Source organism: Podarcis filfolensis, assembly GCF_964270895.1.
Source record: "Podarcis filfolensis genome assembly, chromosome: Z".
Taxonomy (NCBI): Eukaryota; Metazoa; Chordata; class Lepidosauria; order Squamata; family Lacertidae; genus Podarcis; species Podarcis filfolensis.
This window is the reverse complement of record NC_139617.1, coordinates 45739999-45757871: the sequence shown is the minus strand read 5'-3', so window position 1 is coordinate 45757871 and position 17873 is coordinate 45739999. Positions and strand designations below refer to the sequence as shown.

The 17873-nt window shown below is 45.2% G+C and overlaps 1 protein-coding gene across 1 annotated transcript in view; it reads left to right on the top strand.

Moving 5' to 3' along the window:
* Positions 1-17873, top strand: part of MEGF9 (multiple EGF like domains 9) — a 93083-nt gene that overhangs the window by 46536 nt on the left and 28674 nt on the right. Inside the window, exon 2 of the mRNA XM_083597308.1 lies at positions 17582-17786. Coding sequence (XP_083453434.1) covers positions 17582-17786 — 205 coding nt within the window. The remainder of the gene's footprint in view (positions 1-17581; positions 17787-17873) is intronic.

Below are 17873 nucleotides of genomic sequence, written 5' to 3'. Positions count from 1 at the left end.
ATCATTTCCATCTACAGTGGTACCTCTGGTTAAGAACTTAATTCGTTCTGAAGATCCATTCTTAACCTGCAACTGTTCTTAACTCGAGGTACCACTTTAGCTAATGGGGCCTCCCGCTGCCACCGCACGATTTCTGTTCTCATCCTGAAGCAAAGTTCTTAACCCGAGGTGATATTCCTGGGTTAGCAGAGTCTGTAACCTAAAGTGTCTGTTACCTGAAGCATCTGTATCCAATGCTTTGGATTGAATCTAATCCTCTGCTACTCAGAGTATACCCACTGAGGTTACTGGGCATGACTCTCTCTTTTTAAAATGCAGTAAAATGGCTACATACAAATTCAATAAAGCACAGAATACAGCACAAAATAACACATAGTGCAACAACAGCAATTCTAACACATTGTGGCTGGTTTTTCGAGTTGCTTTGGGCATGACTTTTTTAGGTTCATTAATTTCTGTGGGTGTACTCTGCGTAGAACTTAGTTGCCTACAACCCCGTAAAGACAGATTTAATACCATACCATCAGTGTTGTTCAAATGCCTTTGCCTAGCTCTGAAATGGTGACAATGCTGGCATCAGACAGGCCCCTCTAGGGAGAGCATTTCATGCCTTCATTGCAATTCAAGGCAAGCTAGATTTATTTTGTTGCTCAAAATTCTTCTTATTAGTGTGCGCCACACTTGAGGTTTAGAAAGAAAAGGAACACCCAGTTTAGCAATATGTTGGAACCAACGGGGTCTCGGTTTTGCTGGAACCAGTTTAGATGACTCATGTTCCTTGTCTTCTCTGTCCTCCTTTTGCTTTGGAAAGTCTTCTTGTTGAGCAACAAAGCAAGGGGACTGGTGAGACTGGGAGTGAAAGCCCTCTTGAACAAGTATTATAGTGGCAGCAGATCAGATAAAAGCTTTCCTTTTCATTTCTCCACACAAGATGATCTCACAAGAGTGCCAGTGGGCTGCTTTAAAAGAGAAAAGAAAAGCTAAAACTGGACTGTTTTCTTTTTCTTTTTTAACCTAGTTTAAAAAACTCCCTGGGCTAGAAACTTCTGTGAATCTTTTCTACATAGAATTGTAAAGTTGGAGGTAAGAACAGGGGTCATCTAGTCCATCCGCCTGCAATGCAGGAATCTAGAATCTAGAAAAATGGCCAAGACTGAAGTCTGATGAAGGGAACAGGCTGTGGTCAGAAGAATGTCAAGCTGTTCCAGTGCTAGTCCTACTTAGGACCCATTGAAATATATTACTCTGACTAATTTTGGCCTAGTCATTTCAACAGGTCATCTCTGAGTCTGTCTTAGTTGGATACAACCTTTTACTTCATGATTACATTTATATCCAGCTGTTCCTCCATAGCTGTGCACTAACCAACCGCTTTATGCAGGTTTGCATGGGCAGATGTCTTGCCTTGTCTAAGGTCTTGGCTTGCGAGGGGCAGTATGTCATGCCAGACATACTGCAAGGTCAGTCGCAGCCCACCCAGCTAAAAGCAACCTGAGTTCTTTGTCCCTGCTCATCACGACAAGTAGATCACTTTTATAGAAGGCCTGGTGCTTCTTTATTGGCTGGGATGGTTCAAGTCTTAGGGTCAGATGATGGTTTGAAGGCGCAGAGTGAACCTAGAAGGCATCCATGAGCCACAAAGCCTAAATTTACATGTTTTGCTGAGACATCAAACAAGTGGTGGTGCAGAAAACACAGTTCTGAAGAATGGCTGCTGGCGGGGTGTGTGTCTGGTTTGAGACTCCCTCCACATACCCTATGCGCTTTAGAACCAGCGGTGGTGTCGTAGTTAGGGTGTTGGACTAGGAACTAGGAGACCAGAGTTCAAATCCTCACTTAGCCATGAAACTCATTGGGTGACCTTGGGCTCGTCACTGTCTTCTCTCAGCCTAACCTATCTCACCTGGTTTTTGTGAGAATAAGATGGGGAGATGGAGAACTATGTTTGCCACCTTGAGCTCCGTGGAGGAAAGGTGGGAGGATATAAATGCAAAAAATAAATAAAATAAAAATAGTATTTACCACATAGCCTCAGCGCTCTGACCATAGCACTTGTGTTCTTTAGGGCATTGTTGCCCTAAAACAATGATGTGTGGCAGAAAGTAGGTGAATGTGCCCATTTCCCAGCCCCTCTGAAAAGAGATGTTTCAGGGCATTCATCCGCAGGGAGATGTATGAACTCCAGGTGCAAGAGAAAGCTTCTGCATCTCAAGCCTGTAGGGATTCCACTGCCATCCAATAGCAGATGTTCCTTCAGACTATGGCAGATGGGAGAGAAGGGAAGCAGAGCCACTTCCTTGGCTTGGCTGAGGCACCTGCTCTGTGAACTCCTTTCCATTCCATCTGATTGTTAGGAGAACTCTGCAATAAGGACTGTTGCCTGACGGTTGTGTGTGCACAGTTCTACTCAGAGCAGACCCACTGAAATTAATGGCCCTGTGTTAGGAATTTCCATTAATTTCAATGGGTCTGCTCTGAATAGGACTAGAATTGCAAACAACCTCCCTCTCCTCTATCCCAGCATTTTCCCCCTTTTGTGTTATGTCTTGGATTCTAAGCATGAGATCAGACACGGTCTTATTATTGATATTTGTAAGCTGCTCTGGAAACCTGGTTTTTGCCAGGGGGACGGGGCTGAGAAGTGAGCTAAAAATGTTTTAAATAAAGTATATATATATATATATATATTTAGAAGTATGTTATGGCTTGCTTCTGAACAGCTCTATCTGCATTCTGCAGTGCTTTGCTGCATTTGGTTGAGTACAAAAACAGCTGAGATCCTGCTGAATTCTGCCTGCTCTGTTGGCTAGGGACTGTTCCTCTAATTATTTTGCTCAACATGCTTACTTATCGGATTGCCTTATCCCCTTATCGTGTTTGCTGGACTCTCCATTTTCAGTGCTGCTTTTGCATTAATTATATCTGCAACAGAACAACGGGACTTAAAAGCCCACAGTTAATTTATTTAAATGACATCCAGTAGATTAACCTCCTAGGTTTTCGTCTGCAACTTTAAGACTCTGCCTCGGGTAGAGTCAGACTGTCTACCCACACAGCTCATCTGCTCTGACTGGCAGCAGCACTCCAAGATGTCAACTGGATGTCTCTCTTATCCCCTTCTGCTTTCTTTCCAGTGGCAGAGGTCAGGACTTGAACTTGGGACCTTTTGTACGCGTTCTGTGAGCCACAACCCTGCTGGCGAAGGTTCATTTTGAATGTGCCCTTTCAAGAGGGAGTTTGGTAGCTCTGAGATTCCGCATGGATTGACTGTGCAGAAGACAACCAATTGTGTTTGGGGGAGGGCCGTAGCTCAGTGTGAGAGCATCTGCCTTCCATGCAGAAGGTCCCAGGTTCAATCCCTGGCATCTCCAGGTGGGCCTAGGAATCCCTGGAGAGCCACCAACCGCCTGTGCAGACAATACTGAACTAGATGGACCTGACTCTGTATAAAGGCAGCTTCCTATGTTTCTAGAGGTCCTATGAGCACTTCCATTCATTCAGAAGGTTACAGGTTCAATTTCTGATGTCTCTGAATAGGGTCAGGAATTACCGTATTTTTTTCATGTATAAGACGCCCCTATTTTTGGGAACTCCAAATTAAGAAAACACCTCTCAGCACTACCCATGTATAAGACAAGCCCCAATTTTAAACCAATTTTTTTGGTAAAAATACCTAGTCTTATACATGGAAAAATACGGTAATCCCTGCCTGGAACACTGGAGAACCAATCAGTGTAGACAATTGTTGGCATCTATCTGTCTTGAGACAATGGAGTGCACCTCCAGGGATGAAGTCTAACCACTGTGTTAGCAGTATGGAAGTGACCTCTCTGGGGTGCAAGCCTGACAAGGTCCTGGACTGCCCAGATGACCAGGCCTTCCTCTCGGCCTTGCTGCTGGGGTCCAAAGGAAAGCAGAGCAAGACGTTTGGCACCAGCTTGACTGTAGGAGTTGCCAGAAAGAGGCATTCAGTGCTCCAGCCAACCATTTTCGGAACTTTACTCAAGACTTGTGTAGGTTTACTCCTTAGCATTTTCATCTCTCAAACATATCCTGCAAGGCAGTGGAGGTTTAGGATCAGAGTTTTCCTCCTTCTCCCAGATGGGCTACCTTCCCAGGTTGACAAACCCCACCTGCCCCTCACTTCCCACTAAAGCACATGCAGAAACCACCTTCTTGACCGTTGGACTCAAAATTAGTCTTATCTGCTCAATCTGCCAGAGCCTGTCTTTGCACGTAGAGGAAGCCCCTAACTCAAAGAGGGTTTGAGACCCATCGACTACCCTCACCTGGTCTTGCTGGCCAGTTGAAACTGTTACCTGGGGTGTGGTCACTGTTGCATGCTGACAGCTTCTAGAAGCCACAGGGGAGAGCTGAGTGCAGGGTGAGGACCAAAGGTGGACAAACTACCCCAGAAGTAGCATGATGTGTTCTCCACCAGAGGTATTACCCTTCCCCTAACAGAACACGTAGACTAATTTAACTTGGTATAAGGCAGTGTTCCATGTTGACTCTTCAGCCCCAAACAATTGCCGTGTTCCTCAGGCATTGTTGGGCAAATCCATTTTTGACAGAGTGACATGAAGCGTCTCCTGATGCATGTCCACCTTCAACAGCTTGGATAATCTTTTTGCAGAGCCAGCAGGTGAAAAGTGCCTTGAGGCTGACTGTTTTTTCCTTCCTTCAACACCTGGTCCTGAGTCAGCCTGAAACTGCCACCTGGGTGCTCCCAGAAGTGGGAGCAAAGTTTTGCGAGGGCATATGAGCTGGGTCTGTGTCTGCGTGGGTCATACGGAGGCTGAAAAAAATATTGTTATTGTGCTACGCAACTCGAGACCGCTGGTAATCTGATTGCATTGATAGCAATGCAATTTTATCCATGTATTTATTATTAGATCTATATCCCACCATTCTTCCAACGAGTTCAAGGTGATGTACAGTATATGGCTCTCCTCACCTCCATTTTATCCTCACAACAACCCTGTGAGGTAGGTTAGGCTGAAAGACCGGGATTGGTCTAAAAGCCACCCAGCAGGCTTCAGGGCTGAATGGAGGTTTAAACCCTGGTCTCTCCCAGGTCTTATTCCAGCAATTTAACCACTGCGCCCCACTTGCTTGCTATACGACCCTACTCTGATAGAACTGGGAGCCCACCTGCACTACACATTTAAATCAGCATCATACAGCTTTAAAAAGTCATAAGGTAAAGGTACCCCTGACCATTACGTCCAGTCGTGGACAACCAGATTTATCTACTTGCACTTTGACGTGCTTTTGGACTGCTAGGTGGGCAGGAGCTGGGACCGAACAATGGGAGCTCACCCTGTTGTGGGGATTCGAACTGCTGATCTTCTGATCAGCAAGCCCTAGGCTCTGTGGTTTAACCCACAGCGCCACCTGTGTCCCATAAAAAAAAAGTCATAGCTTTCCCCCAAAGTATTCTGGGAACTATAATTTATTAAGGGTGCTGAGAGTCATCAGGAGGCCCCCTATTACCCTCACTGATCTACAGTTCCTAGAGTGGTTGAACAATCAATCCTTCTTTCCCTCATTGTCCTGTATGGGCCCTCAGTCACCCATAGGCAATATGGGGATAATAATTCTGCCATGTTGTACAGGTTTAGTTAGTGTTGCCAGATGTCCAGAATTTTCTGGACATACCTGGAAAACTGCAGTTGGAAGTCTGGGTGAAAACTGTCACAATGTCTGGGTTGGTAGTGTCGTTTTTGCCAATTTTCCTTTGTTGTTGTTGTTTAGTCATTTAGTCATGTCTGACTCTTCGTGACCCCCTGGACCAGAGCACGCCAGGCACTCCTGTCTTCCACTGCCTCCCGCAGTTTGGTCAGACCCATGTTTGTAGCTTTGAGAACACTGTCCAACCACCTCGTCCTCTGTCATCCCCTTCTCCTTGTGCCCTCTATCTTTCCCAACATCAGGGTCTTTTCCAGGGAGTCTTCTCATGAGGTGGCCAAAGTACTGGAGCCTCAGCTTCAGGATCTGTCCTTCCAGTGAGCACTCAGGGCTGATTTCCTTCAGAATGGATGGGTTTGATCTTCTTGCAGTCCATGGGACTCTCAAGAGTCTCCTCCAGCACCATAATTCAAAAGCATCAATTCTTCGGCCTTCTAGCTTTAAAATGTCATTTTTTGTGATTTTGCCAAAAAAAGCTCAAAAACTTTTGTATCTGGATTTTCACTTTTTGAAATACGGAAACCCTAGAAGATAATACTTGTCAAGCACTTTGAGCACTTGGAAATGTGGCCTGGAAATCTAGGGTCCAACCCTGCCCCCCACGCCCATGAAGCTCACTAGGTGGCCTTCAGCTAGTCTCTCAGCCTGCCTTACGTTACAGGGCTGCTGTGAGGATAAACTGGCGAAGGGGAGAACCTTGAGCTCTTTGGAGGAAAAGTGGAGTATAAATAGTGCTTTTTTTTCTTTAAAAACAAACAAACAAAATGTTTAGGGGTACTCTCATTTTCCTACTCATATTGAAATACTGCCCCTCAACGAGGCCAGACTTAGATTCACAAAATGTTTAGGAGTATGCATACCCCTGCGTACCCCCAGAAAAAAAAGACTGGATGTAAATATCATAAGTCAAGCAAATTTAAGTAAAATAAATCTGTTGACTGCAGTATGAAATGTTGCCTTTTGCAATGTGTGGGTGGGGCTAGATCCAAAAAGGGGTAGTTCAGCCACTTTTTAAACTTGCCCCTCCTCTCCCTGTTTCCTGCCCCACCATCCCTAGATCGTCCCGCCATCATTTCCATCTACAGTGGTACCTCTGGTTAAGAACTTAATTCGTTCTGAAGATCCGTTCTTAACCTGAAACTGTTCTTAACCTGAGGTACCACTTTAGCTAATGCGGCCTCCCGCTGCCACCACACAATTTCTGTTCTCATCCTGAAGCAAAGTTCTTACCCTGAAGTACTATTTCTGGGTTAGTGGAGGCTGTAACCTGAAGCATCTGTAACCTGAAGCATCTGTAACCCGAGGTACCACTGTACTTGAAAACAGACTGAGGGCAACATAAATTTCAGCAACTAATTCACTAAGGGTTTGCTGCAGGTTCCCCACTTTTTGCCTTTAGAGATGAGGATTATTATATGTCTATTTTTTATTTCATCTATCTATCATCTATCAAAGAGGAATCAGCCTCAGTGTGACACTGGGAAGGTTTGCCTTTTCATGCTGCACTCTAGATTAAACTAGGCAGCTGCTCAATATGTTTTGTACAAATCTGCTTGCTTTGCATAGGCAACCGGCAATTTGCATGCTTTTATGCTGAACTTGCAGCTCGTGCTGAATTTTTAGATTATTATTTTATTTCTGTATTCCCACCACCCACTTCAAAAAAAGAAAGAAAGAAAGAAAAAAGGAGCAGGTTATGGATTTGTGGTGCAGTACTGTACATGGAGATCAGAAGATAGAGATGGAGAGAACACCAGATGATTAAGCTTATGGTTACACATGATAGGATCTGTGAGAATTTAACCCTCTGCCCACCCCACCGTTGGTAGTTCAGCTTTTCCAAACTCGGTTGTGACAAACCAATCCTCTGCTTTGTGGGAAATAAATGATTGCTTAAATTAGGCCGCGGTGGAGAGCCTATTTCAACCTTGAGAACCACATCAGTGGAGCTCAGACCTGTGTACTTTCTATTTACCAAAGATAAAGAGCATAAAGGAATACTGCCATAGCAAACTGAAAGCAGCAGAAGAATGGAAATTATCAGTGAACTTGATTTTCCAAGACATAACTAAAAAAAAAAAAACATTTCCCCCCATAAACCTCTTTTGCATTTTTTACGTATTGAGGTTAGATAGATTACACATTGCATCTTCCTCCCAATGAACCCATGCTGGTGGAAATATCAGTACTAATACAATTAAAACTTCTATAAACAGACAGTGAGGTAGGGTAGGTTCCCACAGGAATCTGATTGGCACTGGTAGAGTACTACTGACAATCGGCCTCGGTCCAGTATATCTGAAGGAGCGTCTCCACCCCCATTGTTCTACCCGGACACTGAGGTCCAGCTCCGAGGGCCTTCTGGCAGTTCCCTCGCTGCGAGAAGCCAAGTTACAGGGAACCAGGCAGAGGGCCTTCTCAGTAGTGGCGCCCTCCCTGTGGAACGCCCTCCCACCAGATGTCAGAGCGATCAACAATTACCTTACATTCAGAAGACATCTTAAGGCAGCCCTGTTTAGGGAAGCTTTTAATGTTTGATGTATTACAGTATTTTAATATTTTTTTGGAAGCTGCCCAGAGTGACTGGGGAAGCCCAGCCAGATGGGCGGGGTATAAATAAATTATTATTATTATTATTATTATTATTATTATTATTATTATCATCATCATCATCATCATCATCATCATCTCTTCCCCAGCCTCTTGGTGTACTCACTTCCCCCGATCGTTTTGCTTGCCCTTTTCTGCACATTCCCCACTTGGCAATGTCTTTTTGCATACATTGGCCTGGGGGCAAGAGAGGTTGCCACTTTGCCCAAAGTAGGCAGGTTTAGGTCTGTTCAAGGGCTTGCAGTGGTGCCAACTTGAATTAAATGGGGGGGGGACTGGTAAGACCCACCCCACATAATCAATCACATGGCATAGTGCATACACCCTATTTGAATGGCAATGTCCATCAACTTGGGAGGGGGGCTGACCCCCTCAAATATTTTGTTGGGGGAGCCGAATACCCCTCAGCCCCTAGGACAGTGATGGCCAAACTTGGCCCTCTAGCTGTTTTGGGACTACAACTCCCATCATCCCTAGCTAACAGGACCAGTGGTCAGGGATGATGGGAATTGTAGTCCCAAAACAGCTGGAGAGCCAAGTTTGGCCATCACTGCCCTAGGAGTTGGCTCTCATGAGGCCTTGGGTGGGTGAAGACCCACATGCACAATGTCTTCAGATTCTTGTCAGAAGAGAGGTGGGATATAAATAAAAATAGCATCCATAGATTCTATACCCATTTCCCTGAGCTCCTTGGGGCTTAACCGGATGCAGTTGTGCCTAGGAGAAAGCCACTGAAGGAGATAAGAGCTGATGATGATCTCATTGACTTTGTGAATTTAGGGAATGCTTTGTTTCTGTCTTCAGTTTCTTAAGATGCCTTGTCAGCAGTTGGAAGGTTTTCCCTGTGATCATCATTTATTGAGGAGCTTATGCACTGCTGGCAAGACAAGTCGATGACATGTAATGTTTAAAGCGGGGAGCCAGGGTGGGGGGCAGCAGCTTGCTTTCGTGAGTTGCTGCTAGATTGTAGGGACAGCTCTTGAATTGCCGGGAAGAATGTCATGGAAGGATATGAAAGAGCTCAAAGACACTGCCCAGTTACGTAAAGCTTTTTACCATCATCATTGTTTGTTGTTTAAATGTATTATCTGGTAGAGAATGAAAAGCATAATGGATTATCAAGAAGAGGTACAAAAATCATAAAAGTTCAAAATGAAAAGAGGGGTCAGATTTTTCCTTTTAAAAAGCATATTGATTACAGTGGTACCATGGGTTACAGACGCTTCAGGTTACAGATGCTTCAGGTTACAGTCTCCACTAACCCAGAAATATTACCTCGGGTTAAGAACTTTGCTTCAGGATGAGAACAGAAATCATGCTCCGGCGGCGCGGCAGCAGCGAGAGGCCCCATTAGCTAAAGTGGTGCTTCAGGTTAAGAACAGTTTCTGGTTAAGAACAGACCTCCAGAACAAATTAAGTTCTTAACCTGAGGTACCACTGTAATATTATATGGAAAGTCTTACCTTCAAATGAAAAAGGCTATTTGTTTCCTCCAATGCGCTATTACTACTAAACACAATGAAAGTATAATGCTGCTACTAAAAATTCACACACACACATATATATAGGTAAAGGTACCACTGTCCGTTAGGTCCAGTCGCGGACGACTCTGGAGTTACGCACTCATCTCGCTCTATAGGCCGAGGGAGCTGGCATACAGCTTCCGGGTCATGTGGCCAGCATGACTAAGCCGCTTCTGGAGAACCAGAGCAGCACATGGAAACGCCATTTACCTTCCCGCCAGAGCATTACCTATGTATCTACTTGCAGTTTGACGTGCTTTCGAACTGCTAGGTTGGCAGGAGCTGGGACTGAACATTGGGAGCTCATCCCATTGCGGGGATTCGAACCACCAACCTTCTGATTGGCAAGCCCCAGGATCTGTGATTTAGACCACAGCCCCACCCGCGTCCCAACACCCCCCCAAAAAAGATAAATCCTCTTAAAAGGAATAAAATGTCTTTTATATGTGTACACATGAAATATAAATATAAATATGGCATTTTAGCCAATGCTTGTTCTGCTCAGACAAGATCCATTGAAAATAATGGGCATTACTAACTTAAACCCATCAATTTAAGTGGGTCTGTTCTAGAACTTATATGGATATACAATGCCATTGTGTACAAAAAAATCAGTTGTGGTTTACGAAGTGCTCCTGTTATTTTTCCCCAGCAGTGTCCAGATTCCATGAGTGGATGGGTGGGGGTCGGGGTCGGACTTGTTCATATACTTTGATGTCTCTTTCACAATATGTTAGCTTTGTCAAGAATGCTTTATCCCATACACTTTTATATGTGAGTATTACATGCAGCAAATCTTCCCTCGCCTTCTAATGAAGGAAGGATCTGTTTCCTACAATGTTTTTCCAATATTGATGCAAACAGATATTAAGAAATTACCAATTAATGCTTGTTTAACTCTGTAGTTTTAATATGCCTCCAAAGTAATATGAGCAAATCTAATGGCAGAACACAGGCATTATGATTTTATGACTGTAATGGCTTTTGGGTGAAATTCTTTACGTCTCTGCATGTCCACTGGATTCATCATAGATCTACGTCACACCAGCACTTTGCAATGGAAACTCCATGTCTGAGCAACAAGATTGAACTTGCTCAGCTCCCTTAAGGTGCTCTCCTGAATTAAACTGCTGTTTAGTGAATAAAGCAAGAGTTGCCAGGGGGCTTTTGGGGGGGCCAGGGGGCACATTTGAAATTTTGAGAAAAGTATCGTGGGTGCCAGTCACAAAATGGCTGCAAAGGGGCGGGGCAGTTGCATGACATCATGCAAAATGGCTGCTATATCAAAGAGGCAGGAACACAGATTGGTGCAGGCCTGCCAACCGCATGAACTGCCACCCAATCGTTTCAGGGAAAAGACACATTAACACACACTGCCTTGGGCCATCTCCATATCTGCTCTGAAGGGTTGTGGGGTAGCAGAGACTTATGGAGCCCCCAGAACAGATTTATTGGGGGGAGGAGGTTGCAGAGTGGAGGAGAGGAGGAAAAAACCTTGTGCAAATAGGTCATTTTTGCTCACCCAATGTACTACTCAGAGATACACTGAACACAGCCTTGTCACTTTGTAAATATAGTGGTACCTCTGGATGCGAACGGGATCTGTTCCGGAGCCCCGTTCGCATCCTGAGTAGAACGACTGCATGTCTGTGCGTGCGCAGGTCGCATTTTGAGCGTCTGCGCATGCGTGAGCAGTGAAACCCAGAAGTAATGCGTTCTGTTACTTCTGGGTCGCCGCAGTGCGTAACCTGAAAACACTCAACCTGAAGCATATTTAACCTGAGGTATGACTGTATACTGTACTTCTTTTTCAGTCAGGGCACTGTTAGAGCACAAGAAGGGGATTGGATCCTGCTAGTGGGCTGGATCCTTCTCCCCCTACTGCTGTGGGCCGACTTTTGACTGCTGGGAAGGGGCTGTAATATTCCTGATGGGGAACTCCCCAGTGCAGCCCATTATGGTAGGCCCAGTGTCAAGCAGCTGATCGGTGCTGCCAGTGAACCCTGCTTGCAAAAGGGAGCAGCCAGGAGCTCACTTCAAGCTATCAATGGTTTCTTTGTCTCTCTCCACACCACCCCATTGCTGTGTGTGTCTGCAGCCACCAAATTGCAAATCTTTTCCTGATCTTAAAAAAAGCAATGTAGTTCATTCAACAGCTGGAAGCTTCCAGGCGGTATATGAATCAATAAGGCCGGGCAGGGGGGCCCAAACTGGTCAAGTTGCTTTGCAATGAGGTGTTATATACAAGGTGCTAAACTGGAGCAAGGCCTTCTTTCAGGCGCTCGTTGTCTCACTGAATGGTGGGGTTTTAAAATCATGGAAGAGAAGTGAGAGGAGGAAGAAGAAAATAGCATTTTCTTGGAAGTTTTTAAGAAGAGATAGGTTAGCTGTCTGTCAAGGATGACCCCTGGGGTCCCTTCTAACCCTGCAATTCTATGGTTCTGTGACTCACTGGCAGTTATTAACCAAAGACTGAATGGGCATCTGTCATGGATGTTTGAGTTAAGATTCCTGTGTTTGAGCTGATTAGACCATAGCTGTCAACTTACAGATTTGAAAATAAGGGACCAGCAGCCTTGAAAATAAGGGACCTGCAGCCTCACCTGTTCCAGGCACTCCAGTCTTCCTGTCCTCCTGCAGTCTGGTCAAACTCATGCTGGTAGCTTCGAGAACACTGTCCAACCAACTTTGTAACCAGAGGTTCAACTGAATAGAATCTGAATCACATGCACCACAAGGCCTATGCAGCCTCAACTTAAGATGGCTCCCCGGCCTGGCTTTGCACTGCAAAGTTTGCAGCAGCATGTGCAACAAAATGGCGTCCAGTATTCAAAAAACCCCTCAGCTTGCATTAACTAGCCACACACAAGGCATGCAAGCTCCACCCCCCAGTCGTTCTTAGACTTCTTATTGGGTGAGCAACACAGCCAAGCAACACAGTTGGAGCCTCCCTCCTCCCTGGCCGGGAGGGAGAGGAGCTGCTTCCTTTGAAATTTAAGGGACATCATTTAAGGGACATTTAAGGGACATCCATCAATAAGGGACAGCAGCAGGACATGGTGCTGGAATAAGGGACTGTCCCTTCAAATAAGGGACACTTGACAGCTATGGATTAGACTAGATGGAGCCCCTTCCAACTCTCCCATTCTATGATTCTATCTGGGCCGGCCAATCGGGAGGCTTCAAACAGCCAGCCAATCACAGCAGCAGATTCCACACCTTTCTTTGCTCTAGTTGCTCAGTGCACAGTCCCATGGGATGCTGTGTTGCTGAGAGCCAGAGGCCCCACGATAGGATTATTCCTGCAGTGCAGGCGGGTTGGACTAGATGACCCTCAGAGTCCCTTCCAACCATACAGCTGATTCTATGCCCTTGGTAGGTGGTGGGCTCTCCTTCCTTTGAGATTTCTCAGCAGAGCATGGTTGGCCATCTGACATGGATGCTTTTGCTGTGATTCTTGCATTGCAGGGAGTTGGACTAGATGACCCTCAGAGTCCCTTCCAATTCCCTCTTTCATAACACTGTAAATTCCTAGCTTACATGGGTTTGAAAGAGGATTAGACAAATTCACGGAGGAGGCATCCATCAATAGCTGCTTATCATAATCACTAGATAGAACCTCTATGTTCAGAGGTAGTACAGTGGTACCTCAGATTACAGATGCTTCAGGTTACAGACTCCGCTAACCCAGAAATAGTACCTCGGGTTAAGAACTTTGCTTCAGGATGAGAACAGAAATCGTGCTCTGGCAGCACGGTGGCAGCGGGAGGTCCCATTAGCTAAAGTGGTGCTTCAGGTTAAGAACAGTTTCAGGTTAAGAACGGACCTCCGGAACGAATTAAGTTCTTAACCTGAGGTACCACTGTATACCTCTTAAAGTTAGCTGCTGAGGAGCAACAACACAGTGGCCTAGCGTGGGTTGCCAGTGCCCAGGGCTGTGTGGAGGTGGGAGGGAGGGAAACTGGTGGAGTACGCATGCACATTCAGCTGCTTAGCAGCAGTCACCCAGGAGATTGCAGCCGCAGAGATAAGAAAAGAAGAGTTGTTCTGTTGTTTGGTGAGGTCACTTCCTGGTTCGCACGGAGAAGCCGTTTTCGACAGAGCCCAGCTATAGAAGCATGCAGCTAATTCAGTTGCATCACAGATAACTCACTTCTGCCCCCCTAACATAAAGCCTGCCCTGTCCCCCCAAAATAAATGCTGGCCATGACCGGGTGTTGGGATTTTTCACCCCTAACAATCTTGTGCCTGGGGCAACCGCCCCAGTGCCTTCTGAAGGAGGAAGTTGGACAAATAAAACTCTTTCAGTTCTGGATTTTCAAGGCTCCAATTAATTCTACTGGCTCTGACTTTCACTCAGATCCTTCGGAAAGTAAATTTTCCGTGGGTTGTGCTTTCGGGGGGGGGGGTGTTTGTGTGATCTGGAGGTTGAGGAAGAGAAGGGACCGTAGATGATGGTGCCCTTGGCAGTCGCTTAAAAATCCAAATGTGTCCACATGCCTAAAATGCTTGGCAACCCTTGTTGCCTTTCGCAGCATGAGCAAACTACTGTATTGAAATCAGGTATGCTTACTTCAGTTTCTATGGGTTAATCCTGCAAAACAAACATTGAGCTTTAGCAAAAGATCTTCAGCCAGCTGAATAGCAACCTTTAAAAAAACAAACAAACAAACGTATACCGTATTTTTTGCTCTATAAAACTCATTTTTTCCCTCCTAAAAAGTAAGGGGAAATGTGTGTGTGTCTTATGGAGTGAATGCAGGCTGTGCAGCTATCCCAGAAGCCAGAACAGTAAGAGGGATCACTGTGTAGCAATCCCTCTTGCTGTTCTAGCTTCTGAGATTCAGAATATTTTTTTTCTTGTTTTCCTCCTCCAAAAACTAGGTGCGTCTTGTGGTCTGGTGCGTCTTATAGAGCGAAAAATACGGTATCTAAAATCTCCAAGGCAGATTATACATAAAACGGTATAAAATATCTATTAAAAATAGCAGCAGGAACAAACTTTAAATAGGGTAAACAAATTAAATGGATCAAAACACAAGTAAAATTAATAGATTTTTTGGGGGAAATAATAATGATATAATTATATGTCTGGGTAGGCTTGCCTAAACAAAAAAAGTCTTAGCAGGCATTAAAAGCGGTTCAAAAAGGATACCTGTCTAATAGGTTTGGAATGGCAGCTAGTAGATGGCACCACAATGAAAGACCCTAAACTTTAAGTTAGAAATGGAAATAATATTTTCATTTCAACTGCTAGTGTAGGAACCCCATCAAAGAGAAGGGAAGAAGTATCTAGTTGCTGCACAATTATTTTTTGCTTTTTCTGGCTTCTGTGCCAGGGATAGCCAACATGGTGCCCCTCCAGATGTTAGAATTGTAGAATTGGAAAGGACTGCAAAGGTCATCTAGCCCAACCCCCTTCAGTGCAGGAATCTTTGCTCAATGTGGGACTCAAACCCAAAGTCTTGAGTGTCTCCTGCTGTACCGGCTGCGCTATTCACAGTTGTTGGAGTATAGCTTGCACCGTCCCTGACCATTGGACTTGCTCACTGGGGCTGATGGGAGTGGAAGGCCAACTGACAGTAAGAGCTGTTTGACAGTGGAACCGTCTCCCTTGGGAAGTTGTAGACTCTCCTTCCTTGGGGGGTTTTAAGCAGAGGTTGGAGGGTCATCTGCCATGGATGCTTTAGCTGAGATTCCTGCATTGCAGGGGGTTGGACTGGATGACCCTTGGGGTCCCATCCAACACTACAATTCTGTGATTTCTGTTGTTACAGAAATTACGGGGGGGGGGCACATCTTTAAAGTTGTTAAATGTTACAAATATTATGCCTGAATGTATCCTTTCAACTTGACAGCTCAGGGAAGTTACCTAGCTTTAAAAATCATATAAAATCAACTCCTTTGCCAGTTTCCTCCATTCCAACGCTATTTTGCCCTTGAAAAAGGGACTCAAGCAAGTGGCCAGAAGTGACAATTGCTGAGCTGATTTTTGGCCAAGGAAAGCCTAATCCCATCACCAGACTTGGCTAGGGGTCGAGACATGCAAAGGAAGTTCTACAGTGGTACCTCAGGTTACAGACGGCTTCAGGTTACAGACGCTTCAGGTTACAGACGCTTCAGGTTACAGACTCCGCTAACCCAGAAATAGTGCTTCAGGTTAAGAACTTTGCTTCAGGATGAGAACAGAAATCGTGCCCTGGCGGTGCGGCGGCAGCAGGAGGCCCCATTAGCTAAAGTGGTGCTTCAGGTTAAGAACAGTTTCAGGTTAAGAATGGACCTCCAGACCGAATTAAGTACTTAACCTGAGGTACCACTGTATTGTATTTTGGGTGGTGGGACTTCAGAGGTGTTTGCCTATGCTAATCTTATACCTGAATCTTGCCCCCACATGTTTTGCCTATGCTAATCTTGGACCAAGGACTCGTCTGGACATGTTTGCCAAGGTTGAACCAGTGTCTGCCCCTCCCCTTTGGTGACACGTCAGTGATGTAAACATGATGTATCAATGATGCTATGCGAACTGTATTCTGAGATGTGGTGGGAAGTTTTAAAAGTCAATGTCGCCCCATGCTGGGGGTTCTCTCGCTCCTGTTGAACCTGTTGCGCAACAATAAAGGATCTAAGACTACTGACTGCTTCTTTTGCTCCAAATTGCTTGGCTGGAATTTCCTTCTTTTACTGACCGCATGGACCTGCGGGGGACTGGTACCCTGACGAGCTGAACTGTTGACTAGTCTCTCACCCCAGAATTTTCCTTAACACTGTGATAACCTGGGTAGGGGGTGGGGCAGCCTTCCCTGGCTTTATACTTTATGTCACAAAAGAACATGAAATACTTATCACCCCAATTTGTCAGAGCAACGAGGTTTTATCAATTACAAAGGAGCTCTTTGATTGCTCCTGCAGTGAAAATAGTCCTGGGGTTGTGTTTCCTCTATTACATCTCTGGTCTTCCAAGTATGGTGGCTTTTCAAAAGGGCGGTGGGGGGGGCAGTATTTTTCCAGTTTTTATGATTAAAGTTATACATCATGAGAGGCCCATGAGCCACTTAATGGTTTCTACCAAGCCCATGACAAAGGAACAGCTGTAAAATCAATATTTTCTGCATGTCTTGGATGTGTGTATTGCTTTTCCTTTTAAAAAAATAATTATTTAGCTGCCATGGTTATGGAAAGAAAAATTTAAAAAACAGCTAAGGGTTTGGAACATCAAAAAATAAATTTGAAACCAAAGTGGCAAAATTAAATAATACAGTGGAGGTGAGGGGGCAGGAGACATCCAAGCCTCTATCTGCACACCGTACATATTTTTTGCTAATCTCCCAGAGCAAGCCTATGGACCAAAGCCTTTGAGTGCCCCCCTCTCCTACCACTGATGCTCACTGCCCCATTGATCAGTGGGTGGTGAGGGTGATGGTCTCCCCACCCCTGCATCCCTGCTAATGAAGGAGGAACTTAGAGGAGTGTGATTCTGTTTTCTACTTCCTCTTTCAGCTCAAGGTGCTTTTCACAGGCCTACAGGATATGACACAGGTTTAATAAAACCTTTGAAAACAAACAAACAAACAAAAATACCTGCAGGCCAAAAAAAAAAAAGGGATGCTGAACTCTGTCCCAGGAGATATAGTTAATTTACTCTATGGGCAGCCTGCAGAACCAATAAATGATTAATGTGAACCTGTTTCCGTGTGTGGGCGTGAGAGAGATCTCCATTTTAATTCCTTTTTCTTTCCTTTTTTCAATCCCTTTTGCAGACTTCATCATCTGTAACTGCAGTTCTGTTGGGAGCACTGGCCCGAGCGACTGCAACACCACGACAAGGCAGTGTGAATGCCGGACGGGACACGTGGGTCTGCACTGCGAAGGATGTGGGGAAGGCTATTACCCAGACCCCACAAGTGGGCAGTGCCTTTGGTGCGGCTGCTATTCCGAGGGCTCTGAATCCCTGTCCTGCGACAAGTAAGGAATGGGGTGACGTGAGCACCACCCACCACCATCTTTGTACTTTCCCTTTTGAACCGTGTGTTTGTGTCAAAGAGAGGGTTT